This window comes from Rhea americana, unplaced genomic scaffold (assembly GCF_003343005.1).
Source record: "Rhea americana isolate MKP2758 unplaced genomic scaffold, rheAme1 scaffold_9, whole genome shotgun sequence".
NCBI classification, from domain to species: Eukaryota; Metazoa; Chordata; class Aves; order Rheiformes; family Rheidae; genus Rhea; species Rhea americana.
This window is the reverse complement of record NW_028187088.1, coordinates 2,157,671-2,179,493: the sequence shown is the minus strand read 5'-3', so window position 1 is coordinate 2,179,493 and position 21,823 is coordinate 2,157,671. Positions and strand designations below refer to the sequence as shown.

At 39.2% G+C, this 21,823-nt stretch overlaps 1 protein-coding gene across 1 annotated transcript in view; it reads left to right on the top strand.

The window, feature by feature from the left end:
* Positions 1-21,567, top strand: part of LOC146584768 (solute carrier organic anion transporter family member 1C1-like) — a 27,243-nt gene extending 5,676 nt beyond the window's left edge. Inside the window, exons 3-15 of the mRNA XM_085324002.1 lie at positions 1,979-2,120; positions 3,190-3,322; positions 3,966-4,087; positions 4,747-4,893; positions 5,982-6,080; positions 6,859-7,104; positions 8,189-8,353; positions 12,157-12,352; positions 13,372-13,537; positions 14,002-14,186; positions 18,070-18,134; positions 19,329-19,446; positions 20,517-21,567. Of these exons, the coding sequence (XP_085180128.1) occupies positions 1,979-2,120; positions 3,190-3,322; positions 3,966-4,087; positions 4,747-4,893; positions 5,982-6,080; positions 6,859-7,104; positions 8,189-8,353; positions 12,157-12,352; positions 13,372-13,537; positions 14,002-14,186; positions 18,070-18,134; positions 19,329-19,446; positions 20,517-20,736 (2,004 nt within the window). The 3' untranslated portion in view covers positions 20,737-21,567. The remainder of the gene's footprint in view (positions 1-1,978; positions 2,121-3,189; positions 3,323-3,965; positions 4,088-4,746; positions 4,894-5,981; positions 6,081-6,858; positions 7,105-8,188; positions 8,354-12,156; positions 12,353-13,371; positions 13,538-14,001; positions 14,187-18,069; positions 18,135-19,328; positions 19,447-20,516) is intronic.
* The last annotated feature ends 256 nt before the right edge of the window (positions 21,568-21,823 follow it).

The following is a 21,823-nucleotide window of genomic DNA, read 5'->3' as shown; positions in this document are numbered from 1 at the left end:
AGAGAGATTTGGCGGGTTGTTTTTTCATTAATTATCAGCCTTCCCATGCATTAAAATTGCCTTTATTGACCAAAAAGATATGGTGAAATACTTGCATACGTACAGGCCGTGACAAATCACGGAAGAATATGAAATCATGTGCACTTTTCTGCCACAGCTATAAATCGGGAACATTTCTTCCACCACAGTATATGGTCTCCATCTCCCTCCTGGGATAGTTCCAAATCAAGAGTAAAAATCAGTGCCAAAGTAAGAGAAGTCTGAAGTTCCAGTTTCACTCTATAATTTTCCTGTGGAAAAAAATACCTGTTTTACCATTACTGTTTAAAACTCAAAGGCATAAACACATAGCAAATGTAAAAGATTATATCAACCTTTTAACCAGAGAGCTTTTTGAGAAACCTCATAGTGGGAAAACAGAATGAGGTATTGTTTATTTACCTACGAGCATTTGTGAAAGAGATATTTCTTAACAACAGTACTAAAAAAGAAAAGTATGTTGAATGTGACACAGACATTTTTGAAGCTTGGCATAGGAATTTGCATTAAACATTGATTGCATTAAACATTAATTTTTGGTAAACATTGATTTTTGGTAYCAACATGCCTTGTCAAATGTGATGTTTTAAGGATGTTGTGCTTGGACATGGAGCAGATTGTTCAGAGCACCTGCTTGTTGCAAACATGATTGCCTAGAGAGCAGTCCTGAAGGGTAGGGCAGAGGTCTAGACCTCTTYGTGTACCGAATGTTACTGTGTCTTTTTATTTCTGGTTTTGGTTATTTGTTAGGTGGTTTTTTTTGTTGTTGTTGTTTTGTCTTTTTACATTTTTCATAAAGAGCAATATCTATTCAGTAAACACAGCCTGTACTTGAAAATAGAAAGCAGTGTTGTGGTTCCTAATACAGACTGCAGTGTGTCTGAGCATTTCTGCAGTCAGTAAACACAGTAAGACTGCATTTACATTAGGAAATAGCTCTGTAGGAGTGAAACAGTTGGTGCTGAGGACCCAGCAGTCAGTCTTTAYGCATCTCAGGGCAAGGTGTTACTTCACACTAGCTCTAGCCTTGCTCCAGAGACTGAACCTCCGTTATCTGTTAAAGTGACTTAGCTGCCCTTCTGCAGCACGTCTTCCAGTTTAATTTCATTTGCAAGAACTGCAGTGTGCACATTTGTAATGTGAACCAAAGAGCGGTGAAGAAGACAGGAATTTCACTTCCAAAGCACATTCCTGATTCAGCCTAACACGCAAAAGACAATGTGAAAATACCTCTGTGAAGATAACCGCCTCTGCAAAACAGAAGGACATGAGAAGGTTTCCCACCTGCGATATGCACTAGGTACACATAAGAAAATGCAGATGTTGTTATAGCWGAAAAGAGCTTTGGTGGGAAGAGGGTAGTTACAAAGAGCTACATCTACCTCCTCGTTGTTTAACAACCAATTCTACTCTGAAGTTCATGCAGCTGAAGATACTGCTGTAAGGACACCTTACTACCACCCCAGGCTTCAAGAGAACATCCTCTAGAGCAAGACTCTAAAATCCAGCTGTTTCTTAGATGCCCTGGTAAAATGGGTGTAAATGCATGTTTTTAGTCAGGTTCTTACGAGGCAGAAGTCTATGTTAAAAAAATACTCCTCTACTAACACTTAAAATTTATCCATATTGTCGTTGTAAGATGCTCTCCACAGAGGGATCAGGAGGCTGCTGTATTTCTCTGTTCTTCAAGTCATCAATTGACTTGGCATCTACAAGAAATTAGCAGCTGTGCTGGCCACTAGTAAATTCAGTTTGGATTGTTATTGCTCATAGGAAATGCACACATTGACAATCTAGCGTATTTCACAAAGAGTAGGAGAAATATTACATGATTATTTGGGAAAAGAAGAGATGGGAATGTAAGAATTATTTTAAAATAGTTAATTAAGTAAAGCTCTCTGTATTGCTTGATAATAATCACTATCATTTTCTTTCACAGATATTTCTTGGTGCATTATCTTTTGTTTATTTTGCAAAAGCACTGTCAGGAAGTTATCTAAAAAGTACTATCACACAAATAGAAAGAAGATTTGATATCCCTTCCTCTTTGGTTGGCGTTATTGATGGCAGTTTTGAAATTGGTATGTGCTGTGGAAACTCATTTTTGTTTTCAGAAAAAAAAGTRATGTAATTTGTTTTGAAAACTATATCCCTCTAGCCCGTTAACACTGAGTGAGATTCACCGAGCAGTGGTCACCATGACTTAATGTATTTATATTGGCTAAGATTGGGCTGCTAACACAAACAATTCAACATATTCCTAAATATATTATGATAAAGATGACAGTAGTGGCCAACACATTTATGTATGGTTCTGGTTCGCATTGATTCTCAGAACCTGTAAAGACAGAAATTCCATAACAAAAACAGTAATGGCCACAGAATACATTATTCCCATTTTACTCCCCAATAAGTAAAAATTTTAACATACAACGTGGAGTGAAGGGTCATTTCACCCATTCAGGTAACTACATGTCTTGATAAGCTCAGCTGTTGGCTAGCCCAACCAGAACTTCATGTCATGAAGTTTAATAATGCAAATTTTACCTTTAGAATGACAATTTAGCTGGACAGATTTCCGACTTTTCTCTCCTTTTGCTAGCAGTCCTTTTCACCCATAAGTATTTGTCCAATCCCACCAATGTATTTTCATGCTTTGGTAAGCAGCAAGAGTACAAATCTCTAATTATAATCCCTCTCCATTTTCCAGTCCATCCAGGTCTCTCTTACACTAAGCTTTCCAGCGTGACATCACCTCTGGCTATTTCAAATTACTGAATTTTTGTCTTAGGTGTTCAGTGGACAGTGATATTCATGGGAATGAAATCTTGGTTTAAGTACATAAAGCTTTGTTTGACTCCTTCTTTTCTTACTTTCCTGGATATTTCTCAACTTCTGCTACTGGCTATCATCTGGCATAGTCCTTCTCCTCTTTTCTACTGCTTTTCTAAAAGCTTAAGTTTTTCTTATCAGAGAAGGTATTGGGCTCCCCTAAGAATGCCTGGAAATGGGGAAAAGAATCAACCCCATGTGATCAGTCATCTCCTCCTAAAACTGCTGTGCATACTCCATGCTAGGGATTTTTATTTTAGAGCCTAGGTCTCTTATCACCAAGTCGTAAATCTCAGTTTTCTTTTTGTACTTTCAAAGGGAACCTCCTAATCATAATTCTTGTGAGCTACTTTGGAGCAAAGCTTCACAGGCCAAGGATAATTGGTGCAGGCTGCTTAATTATGTCAGCTGGAACATTCCTAATTGCGATGCCCCAGTTCTTCATGGGACGGTAAGCGCACAGTGATCGACGTTCTCCAGCTGGGCTGGGCACACCGGGTGTTAGCTCATTAAAATATTTAGGCATTGACTGTGACTGGGCCAGTAGAAATGGGCATATGTTGATGTGGTTACTCAACTTAGTATTTATTATGAAAGGGCTTCTTTTATTACAGGAAAGCAAGTAATTTAACATATACCCCATTCACAGTTGTAATCAGCTTATCAACTCATTAATCTGTGATCTTGATCAGCGACTTTTTGACATGGTTGAAGCATCATAAAAGCCTCAGCGGTGAAGTGATGAACAGAGCAAGGAAGACAATCTGAGTTTAAAGCACAACCTAGAGGGTACACTGGCTGTCTGATAATCAAYGTACGCTCATGTAGATTTATGTATTGTAGAAAAGGAAAATGCTTGTTAAATGGAATTGCATCACTGGGACACGGAGAGATCTGAGGGAACCATTTTCATGTAGCATCACAGTATAAACTGAGCTTCATTTATTCCTGCAAACCGCACAGATCACTGACAACATTATAATGGGATGCAGTTGAAATCTGCATTTTAGTGCTATGGGCATGTCTTCCATTCTTTTATTTTTCTTTTCTTTTTTTTTATTTGGAAGAGTAAAGAAAATTTTGTTTTTAAACAGATATAGGTATGAAAGATTTCCTTCCATCATGAATTCAACTGGTAGCCTCTCCCCATGTCTGCAGGAAAAAAGCCAAATTCCACACTCAGCCTTGGAAAAATCTCAAGCCAAAATAAATGCAGGTAAGAACAATCCCTTTTAAATGCCGTGATAAGCACACTAAAATACATCAAAAGGCTCCCAAACTCTACTGCACTATTTTATTTGGATGCTAAAACAATAATTGGGAATCAGGTAAATCTTTCCAAGAGAAAAGCCAAATCTACTGGGTGAGACAGATTTATCAAGAAAGATTTGAAAGCCCTTCTGCAAACTGCCAATATGTCTTCTCAGGTTGGGACCTTTCCACCAGCCTTGCTGTATCCTATAGAAGCTTTCTGCAGCTGCATGGCTTGCAGAAAAGCCAGGTGGTCTCCYCTAGGACCTTGGATAGTCACTGTCTTCCTTCTGCTGGGAAATGTGTTTCCCAAATCTTTCCAGTAGGAGATCCCAATTTTGGCTAGAAGCAAGTGAAAGCAGTTTCTGTCTGGAGATAGCAGCAAATTCATAAATCTAGTCAACATTTAATATCTTTGGCTGAACCTTGTCACACTAAATGTGTCTGCCTCAAGCTGATTGGGTTAAAATTTCCACTCTCATCCCCACCTAATCTTTTTTTCACAGTTCAGGGTACACTACTTATTCACTTCAAAAGTACTTTATTCACCTTCTTTTAGTCCTGTGCATTTAGTAGCAAAATGTTATGAAAAACGTGTTGCTGTCTCTGTTCTGATGTATGCAGGATGTGAAAAAGAAGCTGGCTCATCCATGTGGATCTATGTTTTACTGGGAAATCTCTTGCGTGGAATAGGTGAAACCCCTATCCAGCCTTTGGGCATTACATACATTGATGATTACGCCATTGAAGAGAATGCCGCGTTATATATAGGTAAAATAAATAACTTATTTTCTCCTAACAGATTTTTCCCTGGTGGAACCTGAGTCATTCTGAATAACAGAATGAGTGTTATTGAACTAACCTGCCCTGACTGTTTTGTTTGCATCATTTCCAATACTAAAGTTTTATTTAACAATCATGTACACTCCAAGGACCAAGTTCCCCTTTAATTATACCAGTCCAGTTCCACTATCTTAATTTGAGAACAAAATTTGACCTTAGGTTCCTGCTGTTACCTTAATCTTCCTAATTCTTCTCGATGTGGACTACTGAGCCTCTGTGCACCGTCAGCTCTCTGGAAAATTATAAAAACATGTATATTTTTTAAGCACTTAAAATAGAATTTCAGGAAACAAAACTCCAGATTCATGTAGAATTGTAACAAATAGTGCAGAGGTTTGAAAAGCGGGGATCACTGTTTTCTTGTGTTCATTGTGTGAAGAGCTCTGCACATTCATCTGAAATACTACAAAAAGTCCTGCCCTGTCARCATCTTTTCTTGCTGTGTTTTCAGCCTGGCAAAAAACTGATTCCCTGTGTAAAAAACTTGTTCTTGCCAGATTTTTCAGAACAATTCTGAAAACTCAAAATATGGAGAAAGTTTGACTTAGAGTCTACTGAAGTAAATATTGGGTACCATATCACAGTGATTTTTCAGCCTATTTGAGATCCACTATAATTTAAATTACTGAAACAATTTCAGTAATTGATATGTGTTCTCCAGTTACTTTAATCTAGTTAGTTAAACAGTTTATATCAATTATAGAGTGGTGTTATTATTGAGCTTAGGCCATTAAGTTCTTTGAATTTCTTTTTTCTAGGCTGAATTTCATTTTTTAATTTTATGATAACTGAAAAAAAAAAGAAGTATTGATGTACTGGGCCAAATTTTATTGTTGGTTTCTTCTTGTAGAAGTGCTAACTTGAGTAACTAATGTGTCAGAGAACAAAGGTTGACTCAGTATTTTAAGACTATATCRCTTGTTACCTACCCAGTGTCATACTTTGTTCTTATGTATAGCAAGAACCAATGCTTATTTTCACGTAGAAACATAACAGTCGCCTGTTTTCTGTTGCAGGCTGCGTACAGACAGTCGCAATTATAGGCCCAATATTTGGCTTTCTTCTAGGATCCCTGTGCGCCAAACTTTATGTTGACATTGGCTTTGTAGATCTGGGTAAGTCAGAAAACTCAGGTTTAAAAATTTAGTCAGGCTCTAATATGCCTGTTCTAGACATGTATTTTAGGGCAAGAACTTTATATTTCTAGTATCTCTTCTAAGAATAAGGGGCTAACAGAGCAGAGCTGGCACCTTAGGCGATAAAATGATGACAGCAATGCAGCGCCTCATGCGAAAAAGCCTAACAACAAGAACACCTATGGAGGAAGTAAGAGGCTTGACCCTTCCTCAGTCCRAGCAGATCCTGCCTTGCAGGAGATCACTAGGGAGGCAGCAGGTACCAGGAGGAGGTAGACCCAAGGCGCAGGATCCTGATAAGAGCCAAACATGTGAATTTTGGATTACACTGCCATTGGATAGAAAATCAGTCCTGAAGCTTGTAGCGGAGCTCCTGGTTTCCTTCTTCTCTGGAAAACRTCTTCTGCCCTTGTTTCTTGCTGGCTCCACAGCTTCTGTGCAGAACAGCCCAGCTGGGAGCAAGCTGTGACCATCTGCAGTAACGCCCTTGGTTACACCTTGTCTGGGGATGTGCACACAGCATGCTGTGGGCCCCCGAGGTGTTAGGGAAAGGCCACTGCTTTCCCCAGGGGTCAACAAGCCCTTATCACCTCCCCTGAGTCACTCTTGTAACACCAGTAGAGAGACATATGGCAGAGACAAACCTGGGGTGTGGGAGGACTCTCCTGGAGAAAGTCCCTGCAAAAATCACCTATGTTGTTATCAGCAAACATTCCCTAAAAGCATTTGTTTGTGTCTCCTTTTTGACTTTCTCCAGACAGCATAGCAATAACTCACAAGGATGTGCAGTGGGTGGGAGCTTGGTGGCTGGGTTACTTAATAGCAGGTGTGATTAGTGTTCTGGCTGGCATCCCGTTTTGGTTCCTGCCCAAGCACCTACCAAAACCCGAAAGCCGAAAGGACTCCAGTACCTCTTCTGAGCAGTCAAAGTTCATCACTGAAGATAATCAGGAGCGACAGAAATCTTATCAGCAGCACGTGAAGATTGCTGAGATGGCAAAAGGCAAGTCACTAGTTTGTTCCCTCACTGTTGAGTCCCTCTCTCACAAGCTCTTATACCGTTTAATAGCCTCCTTTTTTTTCCTTCAATGTAATTTTCCAGCTAGCTAGTATGTGCAATTCTAGGCAACAACTTCATTTTTCCCTAGACCTGCTCTTGTAGGTAGAATTTCTTCATCTGAGATTTGTAAAATTATGCTAGTGGCCCCAAAAGTATCATGAAACTCTGCAAAACTGTTTCCTTTGCAGGTCTTGGCTGTTGCAGGAGTGGAAGTCAAATAGTGATAAGCTGTGATGGCAGTTTCCAAACCTCTTCTTTGTATGCACTAAGCTTTTTTTTTCTTTAAGGCCACCCATTAATAAAATAYATACAAAAGCTGACCAGAATAACGATGGGCACAGACCACATACAGTATGTTAACTAGCTATCTGGATTTCAACACCATCTGTTTTGCACAATCCAGTTTCCTTGGCTCTACCTTGCCAAAAGCGTTTTTCACAGAATGGGTAAGGTTGGAAAGGACCTCTGGAGATCACCTAGTCCAACCTCCCTGCTCAAGCAGGGTCACCTAGTGCACGTTAGACAGGGTTGCATCCAGGTGGGTTTTGAAGATCTCCAGAGAAGGAAACTCCACAACCTCTCTGGGCAGCCTGGTCCAGTGCTCTGTCACTCTCACAGTAAAGAAATTCCTCCTTGTATTCAGGTGGATTTTTTTTCCTCAAAATTTGAGTCTGCAACTCAACATGCTTGTGGCTTACCTTCAGCAATGCTGAGCACCCTCCAATTCCCAATACAGTTAAAAGGAGCTGTGGCTGTTGAGGACACACAGAAACCAACTCAGATCTGTTTTACAATCAAAGAAAGGTACCTAAAACAAGATGTCTCTTCTAGAAAATTGCTAGTTAGTAATTTGTTTCACCATTACCCCATCCAGAAATGCAGTTCCTAAGAGCATCTTGAGACTTCATTTGTTCCTTCTGAGATATGCTGTAGTTTTCCTTTGGATCAGGCAATCATATTAAAAAACATTATTCAGAGAAGTTATTCTCTCTGACCTGGTTGTCATTTCCACTATTTTGTTTTGCAGATTTCTTGCCATCACTGAAGAATCTTTTTGGAAATCCAGTTTACTTTCTGTATTTGTGTGCAAGTATCATTCAGTTCAATTCTTTAATTGGCATGGTGACATATAAGCCAAAATATATTGAACAACAGTATGGGCAAACATCTTCAAAAACTAATTTTGTTATAGGTAATGCTATATCTGCTTCTTGATATCTTATAAATGGGCGTTTTAGGAGTGGCATATACCTCTGAGGAAAATTGTTTCTTAAGCTCTGCTTATTTCTTCTCCTTCTTTGCCTGGCTTTAAAATAGTATCTCGTAGAAGGTAAGTTATTTCATTTTGGCTTTAGCAGTAGTCACTTCTGAGTTTATTTATGCAGATGTTACTGCAAAAGGTTGCACAGTTTGATGCCTTATTTCCAGTTCTTTTGGGAATTTGAAAAATAGTGTATGTACATCACAAGAGAATTATTCAAAAGAGTATTAAATTTAAAATACTTTACATAAATTGTCGTCAGACAGATCTATTCCCTTGCTGTCTTCCCGTTTATTTCAACAAAGGATATCAACTAAGCGAGCGCTAGAGGACTGACCATAAATTAGGTGTGATATTGACAGTGATTTCTTACTTTTCTTGAAGAAGTTGGTGTTAAATAAAAGAAAGTCAAAGGCATATCAGTGATCTTATAATACACACAGAGAAAATCAGGTATTTTGGCCTTAGCTCTGCCCCTTACTTAAGAGCATTTCTCAGTTATGAAGTTAGTCTCCCTAGCCCCAGGTATAACACAATAAAGAGGCTTCTTCTGCCGCTGCTACTGAGCTTCTCCTCTTCCAGGCCCAGAGGGAGAAACTGTCTTTCTCTACTAATCGCAGGGACAGCTTTGGGAGTCTGGCCTCCTCTCTTCCTGCACCTAAAATCGGAAGCTGTGGAGGCGGTCATTTTTGGAGACATCGTCGGGATGGTGAACTTCGCTGCCCAGCTATTGAAACGGGAGACTTGAATTCAGTTTTTGAGGTCCAGTGATTCAATAGCATTAGACAGCAAAAAGAGGTTTACGTCTGTGTAATACAGAGGGAGCTGCCTTGTTTTACAGCTCTCAAGACAGCATTAGTTGCRCAGCAACAGAGGTATATAGGTGCAGAAAAGCTGTAGTGATCCATTGTGCTATGTTAATTCCTTAAAGATAGAGGCTGGAATTTCYTGGCACGAAACTCCTTTAAGAAAGGAGAAATCTTCAACTACAGTCGATGACCAAGGAAAGTCCAGAAAATAATCCCCACGTTCAGTACAGTACTTTTCATTGTATTCACAGATTTTCTGGAGCTAAGCTTTCAGATATGTGTGAACTGATGGAGGATTAAGATCCATCTGATTTGAGAAGGCAACTGTATTCAAGAGAGGGTGTATGATGGTGGGGCTAYGAAAGGACTCTGGCTGAGCAGCCATCCCTGCAGTAAGGGGTTTCCCTTCGTGCCTTTCCTTTCTCTCACAATCTGCTGTCTCCTTTTCTCCACTAAGAAACTGAGGGCTCAGCAGAACTAACAATATCTGTCTCCCTTTCCTTTCTCTTTTTTCTTCTTTTTTTTTTRACAGTCTGTCTCAATCTCTTTGATAGATATCAGAATTGTCAGAGCAATTTGAAGCACTGTAACCAAAAACAGCTGAGCCTGTAAAAGGATATTTTTTGTAGTCACAAGCCAGGAATATACAAGAAAGGAAATGGTTGCTGCTGTGTTTGTATGGACTTTGTTTTAAATATACATAGAATATATTTTCCTACAACGCCAGTGTCAAGTACTAAAGATAGCCATAAGAGAAGTACAGATGAGCCACAGAAGTACTTATGAATGGGTAAGCAGCACTGGGGTATCCCACAGCTCGCAGTTTCTACTCCAGGCTCATCTGACAGGCAGAAGAAAACAGGCAAATGTGCAAGTTGAAAGTGTTTGAGCAGGGCACTCACAGGAGATTGTGTAAGGCCTCTCTGTTTACACGTGCTGCATTTTGGATACTGCTTCTGAAATCCCCTGAAGTGTGGTATTCATGTGTGCTTAGGATGACCAAATGCCACCCCAGCAGTAACAGGACTAGGCAGTTACAACTGTGTTTAATAAACTCTCCCTTGATGTACTGGTGGCAAAAATTAGATTATCTTGTTTTACACTGTTTTGCTCAGAATAAGCTATGCTTTATGGTTTTGTCATTACGTTTCTTCTCAAACAAATTACTTGCTATAGAGCCTCCTAATCATAGAAAGTAATAGACAAATGTAAATCAAGTATCTCGTGGCAATCCTTAAGTTAGCATTCATTTAAGCAAGGTATGGTATTGAAATGAAGGTGAAGGCACTGGTCTATGTCTATACAGGAAACCTCTGCGTAAATTTTTATAAAATATTTCCTGAAAAATACATTTCACTCTGTTTCTACTGGATGGAATAAGGCTATTTTTTTAAAAAATGAATACCTTCTGTCATCTCTTATAATCACTACTCTCTTTCCTACATAGAGGTGGATACACTTTGACTCAGTTTAAGGGAACCCTTAAGGGTTTATTTCTCAGCAGGAAGATTAAATTCCAATGTTGTGAACTCACATTTGAAATTAAGTAATTTGAGATCATATTCTAATATCACCACACCCCTGAATAAAGTTCCTAAATGTCATCTATTATCTGAACGTATATATGCTTTTGTACTTGCTTTTGTTTTATACACCCAGCTCAGTACCACTAGGTGTCAGCATTAATTAAAAGCTGCAGAATGCATAGTCCTGTAAAAATGGGGAATTTCATATACTAGAACCTGATGGTAAAGCTGGGAAAATCATTTGCAGTCTCACTGAGATCCAGCAAAGAGCACCATGCTTGCTTATGCAGTATCTTTTACAGTGGTCTCTCTTTACATCTTTTTTGCTTGTATTGAACAGGATTTTTTTTGGTCTCGATGTCCGTGTCTGTCAATATGGATGTTGCTTTGAGCAGAGCCGTTCAGGTCAGGATTACTAGTCACCCAACCTTATGTGCTGTCTTCACTGCTCTTTGAGTGGATTACTTGAAGCCTGGTAGAGAAGAGTGGCCTTTGGGGTATACATCTCTCCAAACACCCATCTGAGGGAGCATTTCAGCAGCCAGAACCAGAGATCTTCCTGTTATGCCCTCATACTTCTGTGTGCGGAGGCAATGGCGTATAGCTAGCTCTGTCCTCACTGCAGACTTCCCTAGGGGGTCATCAGGAGGATCATTCAGCCAGTGGTTCCTGACTGTATCGAAACAGAAGAAGCAGCAGGTCTCACCTGAGATTTCTTAACCTTGTAGGCCAAAACTGGATTTGCCCTCTAGGAATGAGTAGTTCAGGCTACTCCTGCCAGCAGAAAGGGGAAGAAGAGAAGCTGGCAGAGTAGGACAGCCCCRGAGAGTGGCCTGTGCTGCTCCTGCTGCCGTTATATGGGTGCAGGACAGAAATGGGGCAGTGGCAGTGTCTGTACCAAAAACCCAGAGTGCTAAACTGTGCAGCAGGACTGTGGCCCTCTCGGCTACCCTCAGCAGTATGATGCTCTAGATGACGGCCCACTTCTCTGTGCCCATGGCAGTTCTCACGAGCACTACTGTGACATTATGACTACGRCTGCAGAATATCACAACAATAATGGAATTTGAACAATCTCTTCACCAACAAACTAATAGTGGAAAAAAACCACAAAGCTTAAAAAATTGGCTGATCACTATCTAGACCCTCTATACAATCTCACTGATAATTATGTATCTGTCAAAGAACTAGTGGTGACATTTTTCTCTAGAAATAAATTTTCGAAAGCAGTCTTACCACCATCATAGAAATATTCGAAATCYGGACAAATAAAATCTCCAGACTGAAGATATTCATATTTTGCTACTTCATGCTAATGCTGCTGCTGTTTTTGTGACTGTAGAGAATAATTCATTGAACTGAAGTTTTCATTGATACAGATTTCTCTGTTTGATTTCAGGTCTTATCAACATTCCTGCTGTGGCCTTTGGCATATTCTCAGGGGGGCTGATCATGAAAAAATTCAGAATCAATGTCTTAGGAGCTGCAAAACTTTCCCTGGGATCATCTTTCTTTGGTTACCTYTTGCTTCTTTCATTATTCGCTATGGGCTGTGAGAACTCAGATGTGGCCGGGCTGACCGTGTCTTATCATGGGTATGTTGGGAAGTGCAAACTTCAGCATAAACTTCTATTTCAAAGCAAACTCCTTCCTCATTGTATTCCACAAGGAATATATTTTTGAATGGAGAATTACTGACCTAAATATACTTCTCATAAATTTGATTCAAAGCAGTCGAAACCATTCCATTTATTCCAGTGGGCATTGTGTCAAAATCCTTTTGTGATTGTCTTCAGCTCTGAGGGCTTTATGCCACAAGTGCAGATTATTTTTCTGATTACTTTTTAATTACTATTGCCATGGGACCCATCCTTTGAACCTACAAATTCCTGGAAATCTGAGGAGCTCAGTAGGGGGGTAATATTCAATTAATTGCTCCTTGCCCCTGTGTGCTGCTAAACAATCCATGGCATGTAACAGCTTCTGAATCCAAAACTTAAGGAAGCAAAGATTAACCATTTAACCATGAGCACAGAGGTACACTGGCACTTTTGGGTCATTTTTGCCCCTACTATTACTCTACAAAGCTCTTTCTATGGAAGGACCTTCTGCCTCTCTGATTGCACAGCASCCTCAGGAGTAGCTCAGGTGTCGACTTCAGCAGGAGCCAGCAGACAGGATGCAGTTAGTGGCYTTTCAGTTTGGGTGAATCTCATTCTGGTCGTTTCCCTACCAACTTCTCCAGCAATGATTTCCCACAAGTAGCTCACTCCCCTCTTTGCAACTGGAGTAATCAAACTTTTGTCCAGGTTTGATTTAACTGTACCAAGCTTCCAATAATTAAAATCTTAGAAAATGCATGAGCAGAAATTGCTAGCTGTCCCGCTGAAGAAAGTAACTGCTATCTCATAGTAAGCTTATGAAATAGTAAAATCTTTTGATAAAAGAGAAAAAMGAATTAACACTCCTGTGTGAAAGTGAAAAGAGACAACACCTTAATGGACTAAAAATACAAAGGCCAAGGTGCATCTGGCAGAAAAGATAACCCATGATTTGATAATGATTTCTTTCACATCTGCTAGAAAGCATCATTCCAGTTTCTCTTTTTCTACAGAACCAAACAGATAACTCATTATGAGCAAGCTCTGTTTTCAGAGTGTAACTCAGGCTGCTTATGTTCCAAAAACGACTGGGATCCTATATGTGGGGAAAATGGAATTACCTACATTTCTGCTTGTCTTGCTGGCTGTCAGGCATCCAATGGAAGTGGAAAAAACATTGTAAGAGAGTCTTCTATTTCTGTATATGATGCTGTAGTTTTCCTAATATRACTAGTTCTGTCAGAGTAACTGAATTAAAATTGAGTAACGTAAATCCTCCCCAACCATAAACTCCTGAAGCTTGTAGCAATCTGCCACCCACGTTTAAAACTTTCTCAAGTGCTGCTTCCAGTAGAAATCCCAAATGAAAATTGTAGAAGATTTTTTTTAGCTGTTGGCTACCAATACAACTAAAGACACAAACACACACGCRCACACACACACACACAAATTACTGTCATCAAAAGTAGATATTTCTTTTAGCTAATTCTTCTTCAACAAGAAAAAGACTTTTTCCTACTGTAAAAGCTCTTCCATTTTAGAATTAAATTTCTGTCTACCCAGAAAAACATGATGAGGAATGACTATGAACTTCCTTTCCCTTCTGTTCTGGTTATCATATTCTTTCACCTACTGTCTTTCAGGTATTTTATAACTGCAGCTGCGTGGGAATTTTAGAATCTCCTTCAAGAAGCTTCTCAGCCGTGGTGGGACCATGCCAAAAAGGAAATGAATGTCCAAAAATGTTTCTGTATTTTCTGGTAATATCAGTTATCACTTCATATACTTTGTCAATAGGTGGCACACCTGGATACATACTACTTCTAAGGTAAGCAATCATTTCTTTTACCATTGCCAAATGTTTTCAAGGTACTTTGACACCTGTAACCAGGTCTTCCTCCATTCCTAATAGTCTGTGATGTATTTTCAACTATGCAAGGAGGATTTTAAAATACTCTGTCAGTACTAAAAGACATCCTCAGAATTTGGCAATGAGTTTTCTTACCCCTGAAACACATGCTTCTGATTATCCTACCTTCCATATGTTTCTGGCTGTAAACATAATATAGCAGGCCTGATTATCRTTTATATCAAATCCCACTCACCTTAATCCATTTTACCTTACCAGAATGATGTGAAATGGCCTTCAAGTGAATGGAAATTAGCCCTACATGTGCCTGAGTGCACATGTATGTACTTGTAGTTCTCCTCACTTGCGGTGGATACCAATATGCAGGTGACCTAACACAAACCCAGCTCTCCTCAGCTCAGCTCAGCTCTTCTTCTTCGGTCCATTATATTTTTATATTCTTTTGCTACTTTAAAGATTTCTCTCTTCAAACTATGGATAGATTTGTCATGAGACGGTTTTTGCTATCATAACAATTGTGAGTTTATCCTGTGTGTCCCACATGATTGTTCCATTACTTATTTAACTGCTGGAAGTATTTGTCCACCACCAAGTGTAAGCTTTTAAGCTAGTTTTAGAAAATACAAGTAGAATATAATACTTGCAGTGCATAACTTGGACTTTTGTCAACTTTTGGGTTCTAAGTGCTGCTCCACTCTGTCTTGAAAAGCTTTCTTTTTCAGTACCTTTTTCCAAATTATTTCCACACGGGTACATGCTGCTTCTCAAATGAAACAATAGCAAACATGTAATTAAGCTTTATTATTGCTGTGTTTTTTTACCCTAAAATTCTCTTTGCTTTCGAATGAAATTCTCTGGAACAGGCTCTGTCTCATTGCCAGTGTCCTTATACCACACAGAAAAAGCCAGTGCTAGAACTGCTGAATATGTGCTATATGGAAAAACCTAAATTAAAAAATGTAACTCCAGCTGTGGTTCCAGCACAATCCTTGAATCAGAAATAATGTTCGTAGAGACTTATAAAAACGGTTGAGGTAATGATCCTTCCTCGTTGCCATCCACAAACACTGCCAGCAAAATACATGCCTTAAACCATGTGAGCTGTATCACTTTACCCACCCACACTATAGCCTTGGCAGTGTTATCATCAAGAACTGCGAAAAGATGCAGTGTCTTTTTCTCCAAGGAGTAACTGCAGGAAGACCAATCATACTCTAACCCATTTAAGACCACTTTTCACTGAAAGGTGAAACCATTCACCATGAAACTGCCCATACACCAAGAGGAGGATGATTCACAAGCTGAGAGCTTGCGCCATAGCAAAGCCATCAACATTTCTGTCAGATTRCCTGCTGAGGTTGCTTCTGCCACAGGTTTTTCTGCTGTATCAAAATGGGCTTAAGGCTAGGCTGGGCTGCARTCTCCTGTTTTACCTCCGTGTTATRCCCTTTTTTGTCCACAAAACATGGGGTAGGAAATGCACACGTCTGGTACTACACGGGTACCCTGCTGCTGTGCTCAACTACTTGTTATCTGTCCTGTCTCCACCGGAGAAATGTTTGGGAGGAGACACTCTTAGCTGGACACCTAAACGCTTAAATCATATGGAGCTTCCCTGGAGAGTGCTTGCTCTCGAGGGCCTTGCTGCTTAACAGATTTATTTGGAGAATATTAGAGAGGTTTTCAGTAAAGATCCTAAAGCATTTTGTTACATGAAACCGGAGAGATGGCTTTATTGATTCGGTTCCAGTATCTTTCATTCCCGTTGAAAATCACTTTACTTTGAGAGTGGTCTAACTGAAATTGAGAAGTTACGTGTTCCTCAGCTGGAATAAAGGCATCAGAATCTGTTCCACAGACATGTTTCAATATGTTAAATTCTTTTTTTTTCTTTGTAAATGACTTGAGGGCACAATTCCATTTTAAGCTCATACTCATTTTTCTGAACTCCATCAGCAACTGACTTTCCCTGAAAATCTGTCTGAACAGAAAGTATGTTTTTTTTTCCCAGAAGGGAAAAAAATGCTCAACAAGTAAACAAGTACTCCCAAAGCCAAATTTCAGACTTCTTTGAAGTATTTTTTTGCCATTACCTTTTTTAAAAACATTGACAGTGTTCAGCCAGCTCTGAAAAGATTCGGGTACACTGTTTTGGGATGAGTATGGGATATCCTTGCATCTGCTGTGAGGCATGAATAGAGCCAAATCTCCCAAAGCCTAGAAGATTTAGTGACATTTCAAGGGTTTACAAGGGTTAAATCATTGAAGTATGTTTAAAGCTAGTGACTGAGTCATTTGCTGAAATATCTTTCAGTGGTTCTAGGCTACTGACAAATGCTGAGGAACTTGGAGAAGTCCTGAAGTTCAGGAGGAAAAAATTGCAATTTGGATTGCTCTTGTTTAAGAATAAGCAATTAACAGGAGGTCAGCAGGTAGTAAAAAGGAAGTCTCAGGTCTCCCAAAAAAGGTTTAGCTTTTTAGGGTCTTGAAGTTTTTGTGGAAAGATAACACAAATGTTCAAACAATTTCTTTTCCATCTGAAAGAGAAGATGTCTCTGTTATATTATATATGAAGAAATCTTAGCAGGATATAAACTTTACAGAACAGATAATACATATCGAGTTTTTGGTTTTATTTTCCACTCTTTGCTTTCTATGTCCTCACATTTGGTTAAACTAATTTCCAGGCAGACGCTTGTGTAGTATGGATCCTATAGGAACAGTAAAACATTGTTCTTCTGGCTTGCTATTGTATTACATCCATTTTTGCAGAGATGACAATGTCTGGGTAAGCCACAATTATAACAGATTTTATGGCAAAAATCCATGATCTTCATTAGCGAATGAAGCCCTCAGATTTCAAAATGATATGCATACAAAGATTTTTTTGACTGTGTCAGTACTTTGGTATTGTTTTCCATACATGYCCTTTGTGTCCTTTTACATTTTCACTAAATCAAGCGAAGATGATCTGAATGTTCAGAAAAAGCACTTAATGCTATCCTGGCAGATACATTGGAAAATAATAAATCAGGTCTGTTGGGGAACCAAATAGCTAGTTCTGAAATGTCTTAATAAATTTGTAAAAAGTATTTCCAGTTACATGAATTTTTGTGCAAGCTGAGTCCATCCCAGTTCAGAGCACGTAGAGTGTACTTCCAAAACACTGTTTTTAATCGATAGTAACTGAATATCAGCCTATTTTTTTTATATTGAATAGAAGGACTAACACAACAGGGAGCTTTATACATTACCATAATGAAATACATGCACTAGTCTCAGCATGTATCAAGCATGTCCCAGCTTAACCGTGTGACTGGGACTACTCACATGTTTAAATTTAACTTGAGCCAGAAGGGCTTAGGTTTGTGTTCAGGAGCTCACACAGGGAGTTCAAATGCAAACGATCTGTTCTGYCAGAGATTTATCTTCACAGGAGGTGTGATCCTGGTCCCAGATACAGGGAAATTAACATAGTGTGCCTAAATGCCTTGTATTAATCTAGGTCATTATCCACAATTTTATCAAGTGCTTAATTGAATGAGATGATTGTTTGATTACATGAGCCTATTCTTGTCATCTGTTCCTAACTCCTATATTCTGTTCTTATCTGAAAATGCATCACCATCTTAAAATTTGGTATTCAGTGTAGATATTCAAAACTCTTAGATGCRATTTTAATTTTATCACATTATTTACATATTTCTATAATTCTACTAAAGTCAGCTGCATTAAGGAGGGAAAAGTAATATCTTTTTCCTCCCTCATGCTTTCTATTTGTGTTCAAATTATGCACAGTCAATTCTTAGTCAATACTTAACACTAATTTCTTTATTTTTAGATGCATTAAACCACATTTGAAATCATTTGCACTTGGGATCTATACCCTGGCAGTAAGAGTGCTTGGTAAGTCTGTTTGGGTATACTTTAATTTAGTCCACTTTAATCTTTATTAGTCACTTATCCCAGATTTAACCTTCAATTGTTGAAAAGAATTACTTCTAGCTGACAGGTCAGTATTATATGACTAAAAAATAAAAAAAGGAAAAGACTTGGGAAAAGGAGAGCAATTGTATACTTTGTAAACCCTATAGCTGTATCATAATGAAAATGTAGACTGACAAAGTATCTAGAGGTGACAAGGGATCTGGCTTAGTACTATGAAGCTAACATCAAAATTACCTTTTGCTTACTCTTATCCAATAACAAGCCTAATGGTCAGGACTAGAATATTTTGTGATCATTATTCAGGCACGTTTTCTTTAGGTTTTAGGGGAATTCCTGAGGTCAGAGTTGACTGCAGCCCTGTGGTAAAGCTATGTGCAAGCTTTCTCTTAAAGCAAGGGGGCCAATGAACTGAGAGCTCTGAAATCTTCTAGGTCTGATTAGAAAAGAAAACAATCAGCAAGAAGCAGGGCACTTATTTAAATARAGAAAATTTAGATGAGCTGGGTGAGGCAGATGGAAAGAAAACAAAATAAGGTATCATCAGTTGTTTTCTTACAACATCTTTGCTAGCTAGGCTCTTTCCTCCAGGCTTACTTGCTTTTGCAGCAACCATCAGTGGCTCCCTAGGTTGCACAGGGTCCACATTTTGTCCTTTCACACCCCAGGAAAGGCTTTTCCTTTCCACCACTGATAAGCATAGCCATGCCCCTGCTGCAGGAGGACCYTGCTCCTATTAGTATACTTACACCCATGTTGCAGGCTCCCAGTCCCAGTGTCTCTCTCCCTTCGCAACTCATCCATGCAAGCACACAAGACACAACCACCACCACCCCAAGCTGGACAGGCTCCATTGTGCTTATGGAAGGAGAAATATCTCCCCCTTTTCCACAGAGTTCCTACAAAGCAAARCAACCAAGCCATGGTAAGCTTCAATAGGCTTTTTGATGTTCTTCTGCATTTGATGCCTCATCCTAATTTCACACAGGGCATAAAGGTGTGGGGGGGATGCCAGATGCAACTTCGTAAGTCAGYCAATAGGGTGGAAGTGTAATTATTATTTTATAGTGTATGTTAGCATGACTAAATCAGAACTGATTATGCTGGAAAGTAATGTTATTGCCTCTATTTCATTTCTTTGTTAAATACATCCAGCTGGAATTCCAGCCCCAGTGTATTTTGGAGTGGCAATAGACACCACTTGCCTGAAATGGGGAAGCAAAAGATGTGGAGGAAGAGGAGCATGTAGACTGTATGATTCCAGGGCRCTCAGGTAACAACTCTTGTCAATTCATTCCTTAAATACATCTACACACAATGAACCAACATTCATAGGAGAATTTGCATCAAATAAGTTGGATGAAAAATTTCACCTTGAATGAAAGGTCTGAAAAGCAATTATAATGATGATGATGATAATAATAATAATCAATTTTTAGAGTGTTCTTTTTGTTTAGTCTTTTCTGGTGGATGTTATTTCAATTTAAAAATATTTACAGATTTTCATTTTTAGCCCCCCAAAATTCAATTTAACCCTCAATTTTCTACTAAAACTCCTCCCATTTTCTCAGCAGCTCTGCTAGGGGGAGGGTTGGAGGGAGCTGTTGTATGTTGTATGTCGTCATTGTTCCTTATTGGAGCTGGATCACAAGAAGAAAGGAAGATGCCCTGAAGCATGCCTGGCTTATCGAAAGGCTTAAGCCTTTAAGGCTTAAGCTCTGTGCTGTCTTTATTGATTCATTGCTAGAGAAGAGTAATTACATGAACTGTATTCATGAATGGCATTACCCTGCCATGGAGAACACAGTAACACTGGTAAAAGGAAAATAAGAGAACAGGGCTGCTGGTAAGTTGTCACCTCTTCCCCTCCTCCCCCACAAAAATAAAACATGAGAAGAGAGATACAGCTTCTTTTGAAAATTTCGTCATTTCAGACCCATTACTAATAAAGCATAATGAGATACTATTATTGTTGTTGTTGTTATTGTCACCATTATTATCTGCCTGCAAATCAAAAATGCCATTGGTATCACTGGTACTGTTGATGAGGCAACCAAAAATAAATTAATCACCCTAGAAATGTTAGCATTTTTCTCACCAAGTACATCAGAGTGGAGGATGACAGTCAATGGCTGAYGCACTTTCTTTGTCACTGTCCACACAATACTTGACCTGAATGAACTGAGCATCTCTTGCTGCCAGCTTCATCACCTTGCTATCTTGCTTGAACTCCTTCCTCACTCAGCTTCACCTCACAGAAATATAAATGTGTCCTTACTTCCAGGCTTCCTTCTAATTGCACATTTCCTTCAAGATAGGTCTGATAGATCTTTTCTCTCACAGATACGTATATCTGGGATTGACTTTGGTGTTGGGCACCATGTCCATTTTCTTCAGCATCGCAGTCCTTTGGGTCCTAAGGAAAAGGTCTGCTCCACAAGATGAGACTGTGCCAGCCAACGGAAGAGGCGCTGGTTTAACAAAGAAGAGGAAAGATAACTTTGTCAATAGTGACCATTTAATTCAGACAACTTACTGGCCAGAAAAGGAGACTAGACTTTAAGAAGATTGAGATTTTGACAGTGACTTTCTCTAGTGAGTGGTGTTCCAGGCAAAAATTTATCATCATTGAAGCTCTTGAAGTGAGTTTAGTATCCTCTCTGAAAATGTTCATATTTATGTAATTTTTATTGTAAATGCAAAAAACAAAGGACAAACATTTTAGAATATGTATAGCTCTGAAAACACTGCTCATCATTTGTCCTACCAAGTAAGTGAAACTCGACAGAGGGAATTTGCTGGGGCTAAGGGGGGCAGCTTGCTCCCTTGCTGAAAAACAAGTTTTATGGCTGCCCCTCAGCTCCATTTCTCCAGGTCTACCCACAACAACCACTGCTGACCCTTTCCTTCTGCACGTGAGAAGTGGTGCACAGGCTGCAGAACCTAGCTATAGTGCTCTCAGCCTTACTAACATCAGCCCTACAGGCAGCTAGTGCACAAAAACTACCTTATAAATGAAAGGAGTGGAGAATATTCTGCACTGATTTTCACACAAAACTCCCCCTTGCAAGCAGCCCAGCATGGGGTGGGAGAAAGGTGGAATGACAAACCAGCTGCAGGCGTTGGGCAGCCCATCAGTTCTACCCATAACACTTGGGCCATCAAATATGGTTCGGGATTTCTTTTCAAGTATACTCCAGCTCTGTTACAGCACAACRTTAACGAAAATTATCATTACAACARTCAAAGATTCCATGAGAATATCTTYGAAAGAAAAATGGAATGAAAAATAGAGCTTTTTTAGRCTTCCAGTAGTTTCTTCCTACTTGCTAACACTCAGTGTACTGAATAATTCCATGCATTTTATGCAGTGTAATAACACTATGATACAAAATACACATGATTTATTTTTAAAAAAGCTATGACAAGGCTTCTTGGAATAATAAAATAAATTCAAAGACTGAATGATTTGGGACATTTCTTTTAATTTGTATTATTTAATTAGTTGGAACAAAGACTGTATGATAGCATGCTTCTACAGGTAATTTTTGCAGTTYRGTAATACTTGGTGTTTGATGAATTYGAGGGACAGGAGTTCAACAGAGAAGTGCTTAGCATGGGACAGACTCTCAAGGATGCWTATGCTGAGA